General features: G+C 36.8%; 5 protein-coding genes across 18 annotated transcripts; 4 read left to right on the plus strand and 1 right to left on the minus strand.

The window, feature by feature from the left end:
* The first annotated feature begins 452 nt into the window (after nt 1-452).
* LOC103323159 (PAPA-1-like family protein / zinc finger (HIT type) family protein) lies at nt 453-3,537 on the plus strand. 9 transcript variants are annotated; one of them, XM_008225126.2, is made up of 7 exons: nt 453-658; nt 1,073-1,463; nt 1,801-2,404; nt 2,508-2,605; nt 2,682-2,771; nt 2,859-2,986; nt 3,096-3,537. In XM_008225126.2, exons 2-7 carry the CDS (start codon nt 1,110-1,112, stop codon nt 3,238-3,240), a joined length of 1,419 nt encoding a protein of 472 aa, XP_008223348.2. In that variant the 5' UTR covers nt 453-658; nt 1,073-1,109; the 3' UTR covers nt 3,241-3,537. The 9 variants fall into 9 exon arrangements, with proteins under 9 accessions (XP_008223348.2, XP_088901655.1, XP_008223350.2 ...); XM_089045529.1 differs by having other exon boundaries at nt 1,077-1,463; XM_008225128.2 differs by having other exon boundaries at nt 1,080-1,463.
* Nucleotides 3,538-3,804: 267 nt separating this feature from the next.
* Nucleotides 3,805-6,196, minus strand: UBC32 (ubiquitin-conjugating enzyme 32). The gene is given in 6 exon segments (XM_008225125.2): nt 3,805-4,299; nt 4,302-4,494; nt 4,583-4,746; nt 5,269-5,353; nt 5,483-5,614; nt 5,951-6,196. Coding segments are annotated over 6 exon segments (921 nt in total). The 5' UTR covers nt 6,062-6,196; the 3' UTR covers nt 3,805-4,063.
* Nucleotides 6,197-7,532: 1,336 nt separating this feature from the next.
* Nucleotides 7,533-9,719, plus strand: LOC103323156 (DELLA protein RGL1-like). Its single transcript, XM_008225123.2, is given in 2 exon segments — nt 7,533-8,731; nt 8,734-9,719. Coding segments are annotated over 2 exon segments (1,788 nt in total). The 5' UTR covers nt 7,533-7,879; the 3' UTR covers nt 9,670-9,719.
* Nucleotides 9,720-11,780: 2,061 nt separating this feature from the next.
* On the plus strand, nt 11,781-13,105 carry LOC103323155 (DELLA protein GAI1-like). The gene is made up of 2 exons (XM_089044552.1): nt 11,781-12,159; nt 12,249-13,105. Exons 1-2 carry the CDS (start codon nt 11,781-11,783, stop codon nt 13,103-13,105), a joined length of 1,236 nt encoding a protein of 411 aa, XP_088900678.1.
* Nucleotides 13,106-13,425: 320 nt separating this feature from the next.
* On the plus strand, nt 13,426-20,818 carry LOC148920143 (uncharacterized). 6 transcript variants are annotated; one of them, XM_089045535.1, is made up of 10 exons: nt 13,426-13,649; nt 15,643-15,746; nt 15,857-15,925; nt 16,027-16,076; nt 16,164-16,251; nt 16,352-16,462; nt 16,998-17,062; nt 17,152-17,242; nt 17,343-17,395; nt 17,488-17,563. In XM_089045535.1, exons 1-4 carry the CDS (start codon nt 13,464-13,466, stop codon nt 16,055-16,057), a joined length of 390 nt encoding a protein of 129 aa, XP_088901661.1. In that variant the 5' UTR covers nt 13,426-13,463; the 3' UTR covers nt 16,058-16,076; nt 16,164-16,251; nt 16,352-16,462; nt 16,998-17,062; nt 17,152-17,242; nt 17,343-17,395; nt 17,488-17,563. The 6 variants fall into 6 exon arrangements, 4 of the variants coding, with proteins under 4 accessions (XP_088901661.1, XP_088901662.1, XP_088901664.1 ...); XM_089045536.1 differs by having other exon boundaries at nt 16,164-16,246; XR_016123916.1 differs by having other exon boundaries at nt 13,433-13,649; nt 15,871-15,925.
* The last annotated feature ends 496 nt before the right edge of the window (nt 20,819-21,314 follow it).

Consider the following 21,314-nt stretch of genomic DNA (forward strand, 5'->3'; position numbering starts at 1 on the left):
AGACATATATATTCTTGGTTATGAAAGAATGTTATGCAAAATATACACATAAATTTGCATCTTTGCATTCAAACTAAGGATTTTGAATATTTGAATTTGCATTAGGGAGTTTTTATCGGCACTTTAAAAAAGTCTCTTGTGAAAATATAAGGAAGAAATTATATTTAAAAGAATGCATGATGAATTTTCTGGAGTGGCGAATAACGGTTTCCCTTATTATAAGATTGTGTTATGAGATTTTTGAAATACTAATCGCTTAATCAAATCCACATATATCTCACCACTTAATAAATTTAAGATAATATGGACTTCAAATAATCAAGAAGAAATGGTGTCTCAAGCCTTTGGTGGTCATTATCTTCAACAACCTTTTCTGTTTGGGCTTGAGGCCTGTCCACAAGCCCATGACTGGTTCATGCACATATGACCTGCTTAAAAAACTGTGCTAACTAAATGAAGGAAAAACAAAAATGGAGGAAAATGAAGCAGATAATGGAGTTCCATTTTCATGCTTTACCAAAACTAGTCCCAAAATGGCGAAACTCCACTCTCTCACACTCTGAGCATTAACTCCTGGAGTCTTCCTTTGCAGCAACCTAGGGTTTCTATTCGCTTCATCGCTCATGCTTCGTGCTACTCCCTGCCTTCTTCAATGTAAGTAAGTGCTTTTCATGTCGTCTTCGTTTCCAGTTTCCACATTTCTTTTTCAATTCTCTATTCGTTTCCACGGAGAATGGTTTGACAGAAAATCTGAAGCACCAACTCAAGAAAAGAAGCTAAATTGTAAGGAGGTACTTTTTTTTTTTTTCTTCTTCTTAGCTTGAAAGTAGAGTAAGAGTGGACGTTGGTGCGGCCTTAATTTTCCGTTTGGTTGCTTAGAAACGAAAATGTTGTCTCAGAGAACTTAAAAATCCATGGCGAAACCACGGCAATGAAAATATTTAAGCTTCAGTATGTTGCTGCTTTTCGTTTTCTGTCATAAACCACTTGTTGGTGCCATTAGATTTGTGCTGTCATATTTATTTATTTCTTACCCAGGGATTTGTTTTATTTATTTATTTTTATATTTGAGGTAGAAGCATAAGAGCACTGCAGCTATTTTCGCGTAAATGGAAAGTTTCGTTGGAGCTGGGCTTTCACCTGGAGGTTGCATTGTGAGGAAGAAGAGGAGTGTTGTAGCACAAAAACCTCGCTTAGATCCCCCCATATTTTCACAGAGCTCTAATATTTTTCCACCCTTTGGAAATATTGATAAGGATCAGAATAATAAGGAGAAAGTAGTTATTTTTGATGGATTGGGAAGGGGGAACAAGCTGAAGAAGTTAAAGCTTAAGCTTGGAGGTGTAACTCATACAATCCACACCAAGTATACAGCAGATTTTGGCTGTGGTAGTGGCTCTTCCGTCACTAAATCTTCAAGCTCGATCGATGCCTTCACACCCCAACTGAAGCCCCTTCCTCAGGTACCTCACTCTGATTCTTGTAATTATTGCAACTGTTAATATGTCTCATTCTGGACCACCTGTATAAGTGGAATTTATTTTTTCAACCTGTCTGATTTTCCAATGAATTTGATTTTTCTTCTGTGTAATCACAACTGTAATGACAAGGAACTCTTTAAAACGTTTGTAGTCCAATGATGGCTATTTTGATTTCACAAGTTACTTTAGAGAAAGAAATCCCATTTTTAGAAAAAATTGTATGTGACTTGTTCCGTTTTTCATGTTTCCAATATATGGATGCCTTGTCATTTTACTTTTCACCTAGATGAGAGCTTGTTTAGTAATATTGTTGATGCAGGATGATGTAGGTGGGGGTCCCTTCTGTTCTGATGGGGGAAATGGCTTTGGAGTTAAACGCAAAGACCACTTGAAAGTTGATTCTAGTTCTAGAAAGGAGTATTCTTCAAAAGGAAAAATCTTTAGGGAAAGTGCTCCAATGGATAATGAACCAGTTCGTAAGAGCAAGCGGGTTCCTAAGAGATGTATCTTAGATGCGAATGAAGATGATGATGAAGATGAGGAAATCCGGTTCCTTGGAGGACTAAGTGCTTCTAACGTTGCTCGTTCAGAGAGAATTCAAATGAATGATGACTTTCATGGAGATGCTAATGGAGAATATAAATCATCAAGATTGGGAAAAGATAGAATAAACAAGTCAAGATCAGAGAAAAAGTACAAGGACAAAGACTATTTGGAAGAAGAGGAACTGGCATCTGATGATGAGCCTGAACCAAATGGGAAGAAGCTGAAAAAGAAATCTCTTTGTTTACCTCTACAAGGGTGGAAAGAATCACCCCCCACTACACGTAACCGTGCCCTCCAGTCTGGAAAAGATATTTTAACTGGTTCTGGTTCAGGTTTTCATGAACTTGCAACTGATTTGCTTCCTGCCCCATCTAAAAGTGCGCTTCTTCTCTCTTTGTTTATCGCGTAATTATGGTTATATTTATATGCATATGTTTGCTAAACTTGTTTTCAGTTTTTCTGTTGGCTGGTTGACCGCAGGAAAGGAAAAAGTCTCTGAAGTGGAACGACAATTAAAGAAAGCTGAGGCTACACAGAGACGTAAAGTACAGTCAGAGAAGGCAGCTAGGGAAGCTGAGGTTTGGCCTTTATATCAGGTTTTATAATATTATCTCAGGTGACAAATGTAGAAACAGTCTCACTTCTAATTTTTAGGCTGAGGCAATCAGAAAGATACTTGGTCAAGATTCGAAGAAGAAGAAAAAGGAAGAAAAACTGAAGCAGCAGAGGGATGAATTGATTCAGGTATTTGAGAAATTATAGAATATTTTTCTTCTTTCTCATGGCTGTTTGAATTTGTTATGATGCAGTGTTGACTATAATATTATGCAGGGAAGGACTGGCAGTGCTGTCACACTGGCACCGAACACTGTCCGATGGGTCATTGGTCCTAACGGAACGATCGTTACATTTTCTGATGATATTGGTCTGCCAGGTATATTCAGTCCAGTGCCCTGCAGGTACGGCATTTGCTTCCTTCTTACCATTCCCAATTTTTGTTTTTAATCTTTAAATGTTGCTTTTGCTTCATGTAACTGGCGCGTAAATTTGATGATTTGTGTTATTTAGCTATCCTCCCCCACGTGAAAAATGTGCGGGTCCAAATTGCACGAATGCATACAAGTATCGGGATTCCAAGTCGAAGCTTCCTCTATGCAGTCTTCATTGTTACAGGGCAATACAAGAAATGATGCAGCCTCTAATTGCTTGCTGATATCATCTCCCCTTGCACATCATTTTGAACCAATTGAAATGTTTGATGTAGGCAGACGGATAATGGAAACTCATCATTTTGAAGTCATGCTGGAATTGCGCTAGATCATCCCCTTCAAATTGTCTACTAACCACTAATGTTTTGTTAGGATAAGCAAATTATGCTGTAAGTGCAATTAATTAGAATAGTTATATGAAAAACGGATGTGTTTCAATGCTGCATTATAATTAGTGGCTTGTGCTAATTTTGGCGCGAGGGAAACATGTTTGAATCAAATAATACTATTTTCTGACTGCATATGCACCACTAAAAATCCACGTGGACCTCTGTTGCCAAACAAAAACATGGCCACCGTGTTCACGTTTTGACTTCCTATGCCCATATAACAAAGTCTTTTGTGATGGTTGTTTTGTTACTGGAGAAAATGAGTACGTTAATTGAAAATAAATAAGATGAAAAATTTGGATTGATCCGTAGGCGGGGACGCATTATAGTAATTTGAGACTTGAAGAAAACAAAAGTAACCTCAACTACAAGGTCTGGCCAAAATGAATAAATGCATCATACGCATAAAGGTGGTCACTGGTCACCAGAATTTTCATATATCAAAGATTTGTCAATTTCTGTGACATGAATATGTTTCTGGGATGACCAAGCTTACAAATGCAAAACAGGTTAAGTATACTTACAATTGTATACAATAAGACGATCATAATAGATCACAAATTCTCCAAATAGATGTAAAACTTTAAACAGATGTCTTTTAGCTACTATAAGGCAAAGGCATCTTCTGTAACCAAGGCAGTACCAATCATCTCTAAATCTAAGATCCATCCATGAAAACAGCACCATGTCCGCTAGATTTCATAAACTTCTTAAATAGAAGAACCATAATTGCAATGGTAAGTCCAACAGCAGCCCATGTGAACAAGCGATCATCGGCCGGTTTTTGTACTTTCATTTCTGGCCTTTGTAGCAGTTGACTTGATCCACCGGAAGGAGCTGCATTCAATGGCCTCGCTACTTCAGGGCCTGGGTTACCATTCAAAGGGGCTTCTGTACTTCTTCAACAATCCTGTCTCCTACTGCTGGGTTTGGAGACCCTTCTGCAGCAGCTTCCCCAGCAGGTGTGGCTCCATCATTTTGGGAACTCACCTGAACATCGCCTTCCCTGTTTGAAGGATGCTCTTTGGAATCCTGTGAGGGGCTCAGTTGAGGAACAGGTGGTACCTTGCTTAGCATACATTCATGAATCTGTGAAATTAACATATCCGTTAGCAAGTTTTTGTCATGAAATGCTAGTCTGTGTTGATTGCAATGAAACTTTTAGTAGGTAAGGTACCTCATCAATTAGCTTCTGACGTTCAGCAGTGCCATATCTTGGGGCTGCTGCACGAGATTTGATGGCCAGGGAACGCCTTTCTTCCTTCTTGTATTCTACTGAACCCAATGCACCATTTGGGTTGGTAGGCATAAATGCAATAAGTGCAACTAAAGCAGTTCGCACTGCAAACAGCAACAGTACGTTAGCAAGATGAAAATAAAATGTCACAACTCAAATTTCAGCTGTCTTTCCAATTAGCACACTGACCATATTCCCAATCCCGATTTAAAATGTCAATAACTAAATAAATACACATTAAGAATAAAAATAGGAAAAGATCAAAACACGTCACATTATAGAAAACAATGGATGCAGCCAAGACAATTAGTTCAGGTTGCAGCATGGACTTAGAGTGATTTGGTCATTGGACTAAGCAGTCCAGTTCCAACTCCATTTCAAGCCAATCATGGTTTAGTGGTGTATCTATCTATTAAAATGTTATGAGTTCAGGTGTGCACGATTGGGCTAATCAATATGGATGCCCTTCCTAATGCATATTGGAAAATTGCTAAACCTATCCAGCATGAGTGAACCATATTTAGCTACCTAGTAATCAGCTTCCAAATTTAAACATCATATGAAATTTTGTCAGCATTATACAATACTACTAGAATACACAATCTCTCAGAAAGAATGAAACTCACCGCTCCATGATGGCTGCCAGTGCTCGGGATGATGATTCGATATGCTTAAGCAAATCTTGGTTTGGGTTTCAAAGCGACCATTTGGCTGCAAGTAAAGTAAATAAGCCAACACATCATGAGTGATCTTTTAAAAAAAACAAAAATAAAAACAAAATTGAAAACTAACCCAATCAGCAAAAGAGCCCATAAACCTCAAAAAGCAAGAACATATTACCGTCAACAACATAAATGAAGGAGGCTTGAATGGGTATTCCGCCGGCAACTGGATCCGCCCATGATAAATCCCACCCTCGAATTCGGTTTCACTAGGGCCTCTGATTGCAAATTGCCAGTCAAATATGTTCTCCTGAAAACAAATACCAATGAGCTAACTACAGATATCGACAGATTGATAATTAGCATTTTGACCAAAAAACATGCCCAATTCCAATAGCGGAAAAGCGAAAAAACTAAGTGACCAATTATGCCCAATATCTTCTTCAAAAAACCACAAAAAATTATCTTAGAACAAATTCGAATGCTAAAAATCCCAATTCAGCTCGAACCCAATACTCAAAATTTAAATAGAATTGAAATTCACCTATCAAAATCTTAACTTACCCATCAATGTGAAATTAAACCAAAAGTCAAAGATCAATTACATAAAATAAAAACGGAAGGGCATGGGAAAAGTAAATGTAACCTCGAGGGGGAGGCTCATGAAATCGTCGGAGGGATTGGATTGCATCTCCTTAACCTCCTGTAGAATCCGCTTCACCGCTGGGTTCTTCAGGTTGTACTTGTCCTCCGCCATCACCCTCCGAACCGATCCGATTCGATTTTGTTCGATCTGCACAGATCCGACCCGATCCACAACCACCTCTTCCGGTTAACAAAACTTTAAATTTACAATTATTATACGAAGCGGAGAGAGGAATGAGACCTGCCGGTGTTTATAGGTGTGATTAAGATACACTCGTTGATTTTTGTTCGTTCTTCGCCACGTCATCCGATGTGCGTTTGCTTACGTGTCATAATATTACTGGATACCGTGGAACTAACTTTGTTTTATGTTAAAGTGACTTGATGGATTAATTGGGTAAATTAAATCAATGGCACACCACTCGGCCTAATACCATACAGGGCCTTAACTTCAGATATATTCAAGTCCTAAGCCTGCTTGTTATCAGATCCTAAAATCTTATCCTCGCTCAACTAGATCCCAAGGCTCAAAATTGGGGGTCAATGCCTAGTTGAGGCGTCAATTGATGTACATGCCCTTAAAGTTAGGGCTTAAGTTATTTATTGTGAATGACAATTCTCACAGGTTGGGACGGACATTGGTACGTAATGCAAGTTTAAGGAGACTCAAAATCAAATTAAAAGTTGGTCCAGGGTTAAGGGGCATTGCTAAATTTTTTTCCCTTTCAATTTATTTAGGGTGATGATTTTAACACTCCGAAATCAAGAAGTTTAAGCCCAACATTATAAATTCCATCATTATTAAATTTTCTTAGCCCTTAAATTCCCCCTTCCAAACAAAAAGTAAAAGAACTTGATTATAGAATCTTACCTATAATCGACTATATCACAAGACAAACTGCTTCTCACTCATACTTGATGCTCATGTTGGTTAATGTTCCTTTTTTTCTTTCTTTCTTCTTTTCTTTCTTTCTTTTGTTAAGCTTTCCATTCATAGAGAATTGGTGGTTGATTTTGAACATTTTGAAGATACAGAGTACGTTCTCTCTTTCTCCACCTTTGACATATAAATATATATTTGATGGTCCTTGTATATATACACATACAAATTTGAAGGGCTACTTGTGTTCCATGCTATATATATATATATATTCGCCTGCACCCAGCTGGGGTTGCTTTGCTTGATCTTGGTCAGCCGCTGGCGCTTATCAAGGCGTGCATGCCTGCCGGCCACGGTCTGCACCAGCTATTAGGTCTATGATGTGTACAATCTGTCGCTGTTGCTCTCGAATCCGACAAGGTACTGTTACAAGCTAATGACAGGTGAAATATACACACAATAACGTCCAACTTCTGTCGGCTGTCGCTCTCAGAGCCTCCTCAGCTCTTTGGATTGAAAGCATAACAAGCTTTGTACATGGCAGGCTGCTTTGTAAGCACCCAACTAACTTACCTGTATTGCATTATCTTCTTCGCTCCTTGATTATAACAACATTCTATATTGTCTTCCTTTTGTTTCATTTCTCTTGGCTGAACTTCTTAGGAGATGCATTGTTTGGGAACTTCGTATAATAATTGTTTTGATGATTGGGGGCTGTCATTGACACCTCGTTTGGATCCTGAAAGGAATTATATTATACTTTTATTGTTGTTAATTGGGCCAAATGGCATTCATATATTTGGATTATGGGATGCAGGCCATCTTCATAGCATCAAAAACATCAATATCGTTGTTCTGTACTTGATGATGAGCCATGTGCGACTGTGTCAAAAAGGGAAATATTATTCTATTTACAAAGTGATTTTCATATATAACCGACTTGGAATAAGAAACTCAGAAGATGTTTAATTTGTTCATGTCTATCTTGAATTATTGCTTAATATCTGAACCTGGAGAACAAATTGTGTGTGTGTTAGTTTCCCTTTCGAGATGACGAATGCTATGTTTTCTTTCGGGGAGTTCAATTTTGGTGGAGTTCAGGATAAACTTAGCTCCACTGATAAAGGTTCTGATACTATAATGGAAGAGGTGAAAAAAATTGGGAAACAAGTTCATTCTTATGAAGCTGACAATTGGGGGGACTCAGGGGGATTTGGTTCCCTTGGTTCTGATTATGGATTTTATGGCAATAATCACTACTCCTCAGAGCTCCTTTTCCCCAAGTTCCAACAACAAGAAGAGCAGCAACCATTGGTTTCAGACTATGGATTATTTGATGCCATGCAGTTTGATGCTCTCTCTCCACCATTTCAAGCATGCTTAGAGGAGATTGCAAAGCTTGAAGATATCCCAACTTTGGTTCCACATGTTGAACCCAAGAAAGAGAAGCGAGATTTCTCCTCCTTAGCAGGGCTTGATCTCTTGAACAACTACGGCAGCGGGTTTAAACGGTTGAATGGGGAAAGGATTTTTGAGTCTAGCAATTACACAGATCAGGTGACAGGCAGGAAGTTATCAACTGAAGAAATCATGAGGGTGGCAGGAGCAAGGTTCATTCGGACTTCTTCCCAAGCGTCTGGTGTTGCTTCCATGCTTAGCCATCCTTATGAATTCTCCTTTTCTGGCCTCTCAGTTGAGGAGACTAGAGATGTGGAGCTTGTTGAGTTCCTTCTGGCTTCTGCTGAGAAAGTAGGATATCAGCAGTATGAGCGTGCAGGCAAATTGCTTAATCGATGTGATTTGTTGTCTTCCAGTACCGGGAATTCAGTTGAACGAGTAGTTTACTATTTTTCTGAAGCTCTTCGAGAGAAGATTGATCGCGAAACTGGAAGAGTCACACCAAAGGGTTTGGGGAACAGCCTTCATTTGATGTTAATAAGGCAATGAAGAGACCAAATGAGACCTCCCTTGCATGTCAAATCAAGATTCCTTTCGGCCAAGTTGCACAATTTGCTGGAATTCAAGCCATTGTGGAAAATGTGGCTGAGGCTAAGAAGGTACATGTAATTGATCTGGAAATCAGGAATGGGGTGCAATGGACAGGTCTGATGCAAGCCTTAGTATCTCGTTCTGATTGTCCAGTTGAGCTTCTCAAGATAAGTGCTATAGGAACTAGTTCCAGAAAATTAATTGAGGAAACAGGTAAGAGGTTGGAGAGTTTTGCCGAAAGCATGAACTTACCCTTTTCTTTCAAATTAGTGATGGTACCAGACATGCTAGATCTCAAAGAAGATATGTTTGAGCTAGATTCTGAAGAAACAGTTGCTGTCTATTCTGAGTTCGCAATGAGAACCATGGTTGCACAGCCAGATCGACTGGAATCTGCAATGAGAGTAATCAAAAAAATCCGTCCATGTGTAACAGTGGTCACTGAAGTTGAGGGAAATCACAACTCTCCAGTCTTTGTGACCCGTTTTATTGAGGCCCTTTTCTTCTTTGGCGCATACTTCGACTGCGTGGAAACTTGTATGGAACAAAATGATCCAAACAGAATGATTTTAGAATCACAGTACTTTGGGAATGGACTTAGAAACATTGTGGCAGCTGAAGGAGAGGAAAGGAAGATTCGAAATGTGAAGATTGACGTTTGGAGGGCATTTTTCGCACGGTATGGAATGGAGGAAATAGATTTGAGCCCATCATCCTTGTATCAAGTAGACCTGGTGCTTAAGAATTTTTCTTGTGGGAGTTCTTGTACAGTCAATATGGATGGGAAATGCCTTGTTGTTGGGTGGAAGGGCACACCTCTCCAGTCTCTTTCTCTTTGGAAATTTCTTTGATAATAATAAGAAATGGAGTTGGCATGTGGTTTTATATCCCTCATATATAATTCTTTTCTTGGTTGAGCTTCAAACTTTAGTTTCTGTTTTATAACTATGATCAGGATCTTTATAGGTTATTATTATTATTAATTTTTTAATCATCATCGATGCGTTCATCACAACCCAGTTTCTGATTGAAGCATGCTTCATGCATAGCCCACCTCACATTTCCATTGCTAACCTTCTGCTTTATTCAACTGAAATGATTGATTGGCACATATGATGCATAATGATGAGTGATGATTATATTGTTTCACAAGTTCTCATGCTGTTTTGTTTACTGTGGGAGCGATTTTCGTCCCACAAGAATATTCGTCTAAGATTCTGTCCTCTTCTTCGCTTCTCTTTCTCCATGCAAAACAAATGGAAATAAGAGGACCACACCCGAAAGGTGTTGGCCAAAGGCCCTCCGATACCTAAGTTAGGTCAAGTGTTTGTAGGAAAACAATAGCTAACAATATGGTGGAGATATCTCTAGGGTGAGAACCGGGTGGCCGGAGCCTTGTGTGTGAGAGAGAAAGAGTATGGCAGCTAGGGTTTGTGAGAGAGAATTTCTGCAGAGTTTCAAATAGAAATTTAGACGTAACTCACCCTTGTGAATAGCCAAGTATTTATTGGAGCCTCGGAGGCTAGGGTTTCGGAAGTATAATTCCACATATGGAAAGGAATTATTCTTCCCTGATTTGGCAAGATCGATGTAATTAGGGATTTGATTTGAATCAAATCCCTAATTAAGGCAAGAATCAAATAAATCCCATTTAAATCAAATAATCCCATTTAAATCAAATAACCTCCCAATTAAATTGAGTAACTCCCAATTATGTCAAATAATTCCCAAATTGATTGGCTTAATTATTTGACCTAGGATTTGAGATAGTTTGCTTCCACATTTACTCTTTTGAAGTTTATGTTGTCTCACAAGTTCTCATGAGTGAATTCCTGCCTCAATGATATCAGGTCATGATCTAAAAAGGAACTTCACTTTGATATGTTAAGATTAAGTCCAAATTATGACACTCTCTGAATTTTCTTCCTTGTGCAAGGAGATGATCACTTTGCTTTATTTATCTACTGATGGATTCCTGTGTGAAGAAAACTAAGCCATTAAGAGAGGCAACTGTTAGTGAAAGATTTCAACTATAGACATATGTCCTCATCACACTGAAGCTGTAGAAGGGCAACCACAAAACATGTCTCTCCAGCCATGGATCATAAGTTCATAACACACTTGCTCTATAAATTTTTGCACAACTTAATATCTAAATTCAACTATCATGAAAGCTACCCTGCAAGAATTGTGAACGTCAGTCTTGTTCTTGATGTCTTCTGTGTCAAACTAGTATTGAGTGTATTGTGCTGTGCATATTACTCAAACTAGATGGTGTCGATTTGCTCTCGATTTGTATTATTACTATTACAATTCTACTATTTCTTTTTTATTTCCCTTCCATCAACTTGATGCCATGCTGTGGTGCTTCATGAAAACATGCTTCCAGTTTGTACTTTCTTCCCTCTGTTGTGTGGTCTTCTAGCTTGTCTTATTCTTTATCTTTATTCCCTTATTCTTTTGCTGCATAATAAGCCGGCTGACATTCTAAGAAAATTTATTTAAAGATATACCAGATCCTTGTAATGGAGAAACCTATATCAGCAAAAGGAATAATTTAGCTATCCGCTTGGATCATGTCGTCCCATATTCCTTGCAAAAATAATATTGTCTGTAGCTTTTGGATGTATTAAACTGTGGCCAGGCTATTGTGGATCAACAAGAATCATTTGGTGAAAACCAGAATAATTTGTATTGTACTAATTTTTTATTTAGTAAACCTGTCCAATCCAACCAAGTTACTTAACCATTTCAGTTTTCCATACAGCTGTTGACAGTTTTTTCCTTGAAATTTCATGGAAGGCCAAGCCTAGAATATCCTACAAATTTTTTCAAACCATGTCAAAAGTCATAGCTTAGCTTTCGACAACCAAGAGGTCAGCTTGTTTATACACAGGATGAGAATTGAGAACTCTTACACTTAAACATTAAGAAAAACCCCCAGCTTTATACACTTTGAACCATGAGTTGTGTACCTGGCTTGTCAACTGTTGAAGTAATGAGAATAGCAAGAGCAAGCTTCATCCAGTTCTCTTCCTGGAGATACGCTGATGACTGCATGCCTGCTCGTGTTTTAGGCAGTGCTCCGCTTGGCCTCTCAGACCAGGAAACCAAAGATGTTGAGCTTGCACACCTTCTTTTAGCTTTTGCTGAAAAGGTTGCGAAGCAGCAATATGGTTGTGCAAGAAAACTACAGAACCTATGCCATTTCTTTCTTCCAGCTGTGGAAATTCAGTTCAAAGAGTTGTTTACTATTTTACCAAAGCTCTTCAGGAGAAGACTGATAGAGAAACTGGCAGAAACGCATCTGAGGGCTCAGAAAGCAGAGATGTACTTGCAATGTATTTCCAAGAAGCAATGGCGAGTTCGACTCCTGCTTTAATGGCATGCTTCTTAGAAGTTCCCTTTTATCAAATAACTGAGTTTGCAGGGATCCAAGCAATTGTTGAAAGTGTAGCATCAGCCAAAAAGATTCACTTCATTGACCTTGCAATCAGAACTGGGGGGCATTGCATAGTGTTGATGCAAGCTCTTGCAACTCGATACGAATGCCCGATTGAGCTGCTAAAAGTTACTGCTGTTGGAGTGACATCAAGAGAAAAGATTGAGGACACTGGCAGAAGGTTGGCTCAGTTTGCCGAGGCATTGAAATTACCATTTTCCTTCAAAGTAGCCATGGTGAAAGATATCAAAGATGTCAATGAAGACACCTTTGAGTTAGAGGATGGTGAAGCTGCTGCAGTTTACTGCCCTCTACTGCTATGCAGCACAATGAGACAACCCAATTGCTCAGAATCTCTAATAAAAGTACTCAGATACCTCAATCCCCGTCTGATGGTGATCACCGAAATCGAAGCAAATCACAACTCACCAACTTTCACAAATCGTTTCAATGAAGCACTCTTGTACTATAGTGCTTATTTTGAGTGCCTTGATGTCTGCATGGACAGGGGCAGCGCCTACAGGATGGAATTGGAGGAAACATATTTGAGCCTTGAGATAAAAAATATCATTGCGAGCGAAGGCAAAGAGAGGATAATCCGGTGCATGAAAATTGATGCCTGGAGGACTTTGTTTGCAGAATGTGGAATGGTAGAAGCAGAGCTCAGCTTGTCATCCTTGTACCAAGCAGACCTTGTGGCTAAACAGTTTGCTTGTGGGAGTTGTTGCACATTGGATACTAATGGGAAAGGCCTTATTGTTGGATGGAAAGGAACACCAATTCTCTCTCTTTCTGTTTGGAAGTTCCATGCAGTCAATGCTAAGACTGCTAAATATCTCATGTAATAGCTAAGCACCTATAAACAAACGAAAAAGAAGAAAGAGGAGATCAATGTTTTCTAAATTTTGTTTTCCTGACAAGGTATCAAGAGTGCATCCGTTTCCCTTGATGATAGTGGAGAAATTATATATATACTAAAGCGCAATCCAACTAAACACTATTCCTAAGCACAGTGAAATGACGGAAATACCCCTCATTTAACTGTGGAAATACGTTCTATTTTCTCTTCAGCACAGTAAATTTCCAAAAATGCCCTCCACTATACCTTTTCTGCTCTTCCCTTTTTGCCCCTTCTCCTTGTGTTTGTTCCCAGTGAGCAGAGAGTTCATCGTTGATTTCGAACTAGCTGGTTGGGGGGCAGCGATGGAAGATTTTCGTTCCCTCTTGGAGATGCTTTGGCGGCCGTTGATTTTCGTTTGGGAGTCGAGATGCGAATCCAGCGGCCCTTTGGTTTATGAAATTGTGTCTGTTCGTTGTGATATCTTCCATTGTTTCTGCAACCTTCATCTCAGGCACCTTTCTACGAGTTCTTGCGTCCTTTGTCATCGGGTATGTATCTCCTCACCTTTTTAGCCTATTTTTTGGTCTTGATTTTATCAATTAACAGACATATGCTGAGAATTGGAATTTTTTGAGTTTAGCACAGTATTGAAATTCTTTGGTTTCTCTTTTGATCTTCCTTTTGAATCGTTTTGTTGATTGATATAGTGATGGTTTTTGGCAATTCTTTTATATATGTTTCTTGATGAAATACCATAGTTGATATGAAATGTTCAAACCAAACCTTCGTTTTAAGTTTTTAATACCTTTTGATTATTAGCCACCTTTAGAAAAGGGGCTTTTCCATCTGTTGCTTTGATTTCACAATCTCTCTGCAGCCAATTCTGGCTACACTGAGGGTCTCATACTCCACTCATTGAATGCGTTGCTAATGATTTGTTTTAGGGAAAACATTGACTACTGAGTTGGTTCAATTATTACTGCCATTGCTTCTGGTATATTGTAATATAAGTGAGGATGACAAGTTATAGTCAATTATTCGGTTAAAGATGCAGAATTTTGATGGCTAGAAGTATTCTTTTCAATCTATTTAATGATCATCTAAAAATTGGGGACTTGCCTTTTCAAATACCGATTGAATATTCGAGTGGGAAAAGTTAAGATGCAACAGACCTTTTTCAAAGTGCTGATGTGCCACCATGTGTTTATTCATATGGCATGTATGCATAATTTTGTTGGCTTGGCATTTCCTTTTTCTAATCATGCCTGTCAATTGATTGTTCTGATACGAAGATTAAGGGTGCAATAAATTCTTTTTTAAATACCACTGAAGTTGGGATTTTTGAAGAAAAAGAACTATATCTTTGTTTTGCAGTTTCAACCATTTTGGATTTCTAACTGTCTTTATGAAGATATTGATTCTTTCTTATTTTCATGTCACAAATCAGTGGCATGCTCCTCGAGTTTTTTTTTTCATTATTATTTTACGTGCTTATTCTCCTTGAATATTTAAGCTCAAAATAGTTGAACTGCCATCTGAAATTTTATTAATTTAGTTGTATGTCTTCTGGATATTGTTAGCAAAGCAAAATAAATTAACAAATTTCCTTTTCTCTCCATCTCAGTTTTCTCTTACCTAAATTGCATTTATTTTTATGGCATCTGCATATTGTTTCACTTTAGTTTATGATTTTTTAAAGCATGAACATGATGAATATGACTTGCAAGAAACCCTGCACTTCCTTTTTTTTTCTTAGGTAACGCTTTGATTTCAGTTCTGGGTTTCATGAATGTCTAATCATGTTTTCCTTTGTACTTGGATTTCACTGTGCATTTCATATTAGTTTTTGGTTGTATGGATTCAATTTAAGTTTCATGCTTCGTGATGTGTAATGTTAGAATTCATTTGTAGTTACACTGTTAGAATCCTGAAATTTAAGTTTTTGCTTAAAGTTGGTTGGTTGGTTGTATTTTGAGGCTATGTAATTATGTGGTTGAAGTAATCAAGAAACTGATAGATAAGGAAAAGAGAGACAAAAGAATCAACATACACTGGATATCACCTGTTTTTTAAAGAATGATTGGTTGATCCATTTGTTTTCTCACCCCAAAAATGGCTGGGACTGCATACTAAATCGTATACTTCATAAGCAAGCCAAAGTAAATAATATCCAGCTTCCTATGCTTATTTTTCTATTTTGAACCCCACATAAAACAGAGCCACTAATTAAGCTTAACTACAATAACTTCATATGCACTTACTGAATGTCAAAGGCCTTTGATTCTTTTTGGTGTAATTAGAGAAATATGGGCTGAGTCATCAAAATGGATAACACTTTTTAAAATTCTGTGGAAACCTCAGTGATGAGGCATGCTGTATACAAGTATGTGGCTCTGATGGACAAAGCTGGTCAAGTTGAAAGATCAGAAATTAGAACTGGAACTTTGGAGAATATATTTAACCATTCTTTAGTGTTTGTTTTATCAATTCTTTTGTGCATAAATCTCAAATATACAACCATGTTGGCGGTTTCTGTTGCAGGATGATTCAGAAATCGTTGCAATGATCAAAGAATTGTTGGAGACTCACATCCGACCAGCAGTGCAAGATGATGGTGGCGACATTGAGTATAGGGGATTTGATCCGTAAGTCCTTCATTAAATTTAGTCTTTTTAATTTAATATTGGAGAAGGCTGAAATTTTATTTCTGCTTCTTGGCTTTATCTCTTTGCTTCTTTTGTTTGTTGCATTCGAGTGTTGCCGTTCCAGCTGCCCTTCATCCTCATCGCACGGGTTTAGCTATTTCTAGGTTTCGTAAAAAAAGGTTGGTTTTAACGTTCATTTGGTTTTCTAGGTTGGTTTATTCATTTGTCATGTTGAAAATTGAGAAGTAAATCAAAAATTGAGTTTGGTTTGTTCTTACAGAGGAAGATCGAAGGAAAAAGAATTGGAGTAATCAAATGTCTAAGGAAATGGTATAATTGCTGTCCTGTGATTCTATATCTGGTTTTGTAAAAAAATTTATTTGTTCTTGATATTTATATTCCTTCCCATCTCTCAAGGTATGATCTACTAATTTCCCACAAAGAAGAGCTTGGACAACTCATTACCTTGGAGCAAGGGAAACCTCTAAAAGAAGCCATTGGTGAGGTATCCTATTTCAGACTTCTATTTAAGAGATTTAAGCAATTAGCTGTAGCTTTGCATCTTACTTTCATCATGTGATTCAAATTTCAAACTCATATTACAGGTGAGTTACGGGGCTGGGTTTATTGAGTTGTATGCTGAGGAGGCAAAACGTGTATATGGTGATATCATACCACCAACTCTTTCTGATCGACGGTTGTTTGTTTTGAAGCAGGTGAACTTATATGTTTCTTTGAATTTTGTATGGCCTATATTAATCAAAGACTTGGGGAGAGAGTGAACAACTATAATTCTAAGAGCCATTTACTTAACCTAAAATGGCAAGAAAGAGTCCTAACACCCTAGCAGAGAAATGAGCTCAGTCAAGTATCTGCATCTATTTCACATCTATATAGGCAAGTTACGAGCTTTAAGGCTACATTTATGTTCCCTTCCTTTACAGTCAACAAGTTCTTAGTCTTAATTTTGTATGTTTTGCTATTTTAAATTGCACCTCTTGGCACTTTCTGAAAAACTTATAAATTTATTGGGACAGAGAGAGAGTGAGAGTGAAGGTAGGCAACAACTATGAAGTAGAGATTAAATCAAGTTCGAAAAGAAATTGATTATAATGTAGAGCGTTGGTGTCATGCATCTTCCATCTTTGTGTCTCTCTCATTCTCTGTCTCGCTGTCTCGCTTTGGGTATTTTTATTTTTGATTTATTTTTTTACAAATTTTGCTTCATTTATTTGGTTAATTTGATTTCAGGTTCTTGGGTAATCACTAATGCTATATAAGAGCTGAGGTATTTATAGCTAGATTACAACATATTGGTAAGCTTCAAATCAGGTTCAATTTTCTCTATTAATTTTAGTTTTTATTCTTTGAGTTTAGCACTGATTCTGAGTTTTTGGTGGTGTAGGGTTATGAGAGAGAATTTTCCAATCTTTGATGACAACGACAATGCAGAGATAGTTGTTTTGGGATTTTGATTGTTTTGGGATTTTGCATAGGTAACTTTTGATTGTTTAGGCCAGTAACTTTTGATCGTATACTCTTTGTTTCAAATGCATCTAGGATCATTTAAACAGCCGTCTTCCTGTGCCTTTACAGTGTTTTTAAATGGCGCAATTACATCTATTCGTGGACCTTGAAATAGAAACAAGGTTTGCATCTTTTCATCGCCTCCACTATATTTCAATTTCTTTCCCTTTTATTAATTTTGATTGTATTTCTCCCCTGTGATGGGATTGAACAGGCTTTTGAATTGGTAATGGGAGGTGACTCTTTGTGCTTGAACAAAGGCTTGCCATTGCCCTTACTGCTGTTGTGGAGAGCCAGCATATATATATATATATATATATATATAAGTTACGGTATGCATTGTTCTATCTCCCTCTCTTTAATTTCAGTTTTTTTTTTCTTTAATAGAATTTCATCAAATATTTTGGTTCTGGATTTTTTTGTTGAAGAAATTTACAATAAAGGTGTTCTATGACGTTCTGTGTTTGTAATATCTTTTGTAGAACAACACAGAATGTTGACTGACTTTGAAGGTGCTACAAAAAACGTAGGGTTCCGCATTTGGTCTAGCAAAGAGGTTTGTCAATCGTTCTCTCATCCTCCTTTTTTTTTTCCCTCAATAAGTCGATTACATCTCTGCCTTAAATTGGAACGAAAATGTTGAAAATATCTTTTGTAGGCCAGGATATATACAATTAGGATTGAAAATGTTGATTTAACAATTGAAGTGTCTTGAAGATTGTTGTTGAATTTTGCAAGGGAGCCCAACTTGCTTTCAACCCTAGGTGCGAAATTGGCATCGAGAACTAAGGTATTGTAGGATTATCTCAGCCTTTGATTGATGCTTTTGATTGGACTGGTTGATGATTTTGCTTTAGATTTAGATTGTTTGAAGGATTTTTGTTGTTGTTTATTTGTGGCTAGATTCTGGGCTTCAGTTACTTCAGCTTTTTAAGATTATTCCCTTCTATCATTATGTTGGATTTGGTGATGGCTGAACCGAGGATGTGTCCCTCCATCACATTTCCTTCTTTTCTTTTTCTTTCTTTTGGCCTTTTTAGGGCTGTTTCTGTGTTTTGTTTGTTTGGCTGTGGATGCCTTATCCACCTTTTCAATATATCGTTTCTCTTATAAAAAAAATAAAAATATTGAAGACAGTTTTGCTCCAAAATAATGTACGCATGCTTTCATTTTCATGACCTAAAATAAGAATTGAATTTGATTTATATCTCATGACCTAAACTCTCATATGGTTGTTGGCATATGAGATTTTATTTTCTGTTGAGTCTATACGTGCTATCTATTAAGGATGATTTCTGCTTCAGCCTTAATTGTAGGGATAAATAGGTTGACATTAGCTTGAGATTATAGACTTATTATGGTTTTTGCATCTGTGAGGGTTGTACACCATGTACTGAAAGAACATTTCTATTACTTTTGCATTTATAATTACTTAGTAGTAATTGCACTTTTAGTATAAATTTCGTAATTGGTATAAAGTATGACAAGTTGTCTTGCCAATTCTTAAAGGTTCTGTCTAATTTCTCAAAAGTTTTTTTTGTCCCAATTATACATGCAGCCTTCATCACATTTCCCTTCTTTTCTCTTTCTTTCTTTTGGCCTTTTTAGGGCTGTTTCTGTGTTTTGTTTGTTTGGCTGTGGATGCCTTATCCACCTTTTCAATATATCGTTTCTCTTATAAAAAAAATAAAAATATTGAAGACAGTTTTGCTCCAAAATAATGTACGCATGCTTTCATTTTCATGACCTAAAATAAGAATTGAATTTGATTTATATCTCATGACCTAAACTCTCATATGGTTGTTGGCATATGAGATTTTATTTTCTGTTGAGTCTATACGTGCTATCTATTAAGGATGATTTCTGCTTCAGCCTTAATTGTAGGGATAAATAGGTTGACATTAGCTTGAGATTATAGACTTATTATGGTTTTTGCATCTGTGAGGGTTGTACACCATGTACTGAAAGAACATTTCTATTACTTTTGCCTTTATAATTACTTAGTAGTAATTGCACTTTTAGTATAAATTTCGTAATTGGTATAAAGTATGACAAGTTGTCTTGCCAATTCTTAAAGGTTCTGTCTAATTTCTCAAAAGTTTTTTTTGTCCCAATTCTACATGCAGCCTGTGACCATGAAAACCATTGTAACAATCGACAAATTGTTAAATTCTCTTTTTGATTTTCTAATATTATGAAACTTCTTCTATCCTTTTTGAAGGCTAAATGATATTTGCTTATGCTTTTGGAAGAGAGACTTTTGTCGACTGCAATCTCCTGATTTCCAGATTTTGCCAAACCTTTAGTAAAACTTAATGATTGCAGTTAATTATATCCCTTAATTAATTTGTTTCATCCACTTTGTTATGTTTCTATTTTGAAAGATGCTTATCCTATATATTTTTTGTATGGATTTTGAGTTTTGGCAGATGTTAACTGTGTACGAGAGAGTCAAGAAGAGGCTGTGAGTAGGAGAAGGTTGAAAATGGTTTTTTTTCCCCTTTCTTTTTCCTGTTTTCGTTCGAAACTTTTTGTTCACTTATTCTCCCTGAATTTTATGTTCAAAGTAGTTAAATTTTTGTCCAAAATGTTTTATTTGTGTTTCTTGATTTGAATGAAAGTTTGATATTTCATCGTTTTTTTTGGGTTTCTTTCATTTCATACTGTCTTCATATTTTCCTTTTCGTGGTAAACTCTTATATCACGATTCCTGCATATATCAAAACCAACAAAGCTGTGGTGATTGAATTATAATTTCCAAGTATGACACATTTTGAATACCAATTCATGTACTAAAGACATGAAAAAATTTACTATTTAGTGGAATATTTGTTCTGAAATTTGTTTTACTCTGTGCTTTTTGCTCTTCCAATTACTGTTTTTTTAACTTAATGATCTGTTTATACATGAAAATAACGTAGTAACATATTTAAATTCTTCGTAAGGGGTGTTTTGAATCAAGTGCTTGGTTCTATTCTTCAAGAAGACGTCTGTCTTGGTAAATTAAATTGAGTTTGAGCTTATGGGGTTAAATATTGTGCCATATTTTTGTTGCACTGTTTCTTTTCTTATTCTTATATGCAGGGATGATTTGTTTTCTTTTCTTTTCAGTTTAAAACAGATTTACAGTTCTTTTCTCATGCTTAAATTTTGTGAAATATATCTATATGGAGAGCCCAGATTAAGAAATAGCGGTTATGCATTATGTAGCCTTTTTCTTGGGTTTAACGATGGAGTACAATGTGTTCATTTGGTGTTTTTAGCTGAGATTGTGATGATTTTCATTTTGTAGATTTTCAGTTTTTGCAAGATGGTAGTAGTGTATGAGATAGTCAAGATGAGGCTGTGAATAGAAGGCGGTTCTTTGCACGCTAGACAAGGTTGTTATTTTATTTATTTTTCCTGTTTTTGTTAGACCCTTTTTGTTCACATATCCTCCTTGAATATTATGCCCAAAGTAGTAAAATAAATTATCGCATATATGTAAAGACATGTCCAAACTCTTTTCAACAAGGAGCAGCTCAAAACTGCTGATATTTTGATTCTGCTTGGTTTTATTAAAATATGATCAATATTTTAACATGACAAGCGACATATAAAACATGCTATTAGTCTTTATTTTGCAACTTAAACTTGCTACATATTTTCATGACTTTGTACGCATTTCAGACGGTTTTAAAATCCATGACATCGCGCGGCACCTTTACTAGTTATAACAAAAGACCATGACATCAGCCAAATTAGTTATAGGGAAAGTGAAAAACATAATCAAGGGATCTGCTGTCTCCAAATTTCATGTCCCCATGTCCCCTATATCATAGCAATATCATAAAATTATTCTTTTATTTATATTGTCAAATTGGGAATTTAGACTACTAAACATGTTAATAATTAGCTAGTGCTTGTATTTAGCAAATCTACAAAAAAAAAAAAAAAGGCTTTTTATCACAAATGGTCCTTCACGTTTACGAAATTATCACGAATGGTCCTTGAGGTTTTTTTGTGACACTAATAGTCCTTAACGTTTGGGCTTTTTATCAC

Source organism: Prunus mume, linkage group LG2, assembly GCF_029339155.1.
Source record: "Prunus mume cultivar Tortuosa linkage group LG2, ASM2933915v1, whole genome shotgun sequence".
Classification (NCBI taxonomy): domain Eukaryota; kingdom Viridiplantae; phylum Streptophyta; class Magnoliopsida; order Rosales; family Rosaceae; genus Prunus; species Prunus mume.

Bases quoted from the DNA above. Each gene is read 5' to 3' on its own strand.
- LOC103323159 (XM_008225126.2), top strand. From the start codon at position 1,110: ATGGAAAGTTTCGTTGGAGCTGGGCTTTCACCTGGAGGTTGCATTGTG. The intron at 2,405-2,507 runs GTGCGCTTCTTC...GGTTGACCGCAG, and splicing joins GCTTCCTGCCCCATCTAAAA to GAAAGGAAAAAGTCTCTGAA. The intron at 2,606-2,681 runs GTTTGGCCTTTA...TCTAATTTTTAG, and splicing joins AGGCAGCTAGGGAAGCTGAG to GCTGAGGCAATCAGAAAGAT.
- LOC103323155 (XM_089044552.1), top strand. From the start codon at position 11,781: ATGAGTTGTGTACCTGGCTTGTCAACTGTTGAAGTAATGAGAATAGCA. The intron at 12,160-12,248 runs GTATTTCCAAGA...CTGAGTTTGCAG, and splicing joins AGCAGAGATGTACTTGCAAT to GGATCCAAGCAATTGTTGAA.
- LOC148920143 (XM_089045538.1), top strand. From the start codon at position 13,464: ATGGAAGATTTTCGTTCCCTCTTGGAGATGCTTTGGCGGCCGTTGATT. The intron at 13,650-15,642 runs GTATGTATCTCC...TTTCTGTTGCAG, and splicing joins CTTGCGTCCTTTGTCATCGG to GATGATTCAGAAATCGTTGC. The intron at 15,926-16,026 runs GTTGGTTTTAAC...TTGTTCTTACAG, and splicing joins TCTAGGTTTCGTAAAAAAAG to AGGAAGATCGAAGGAAAAAG.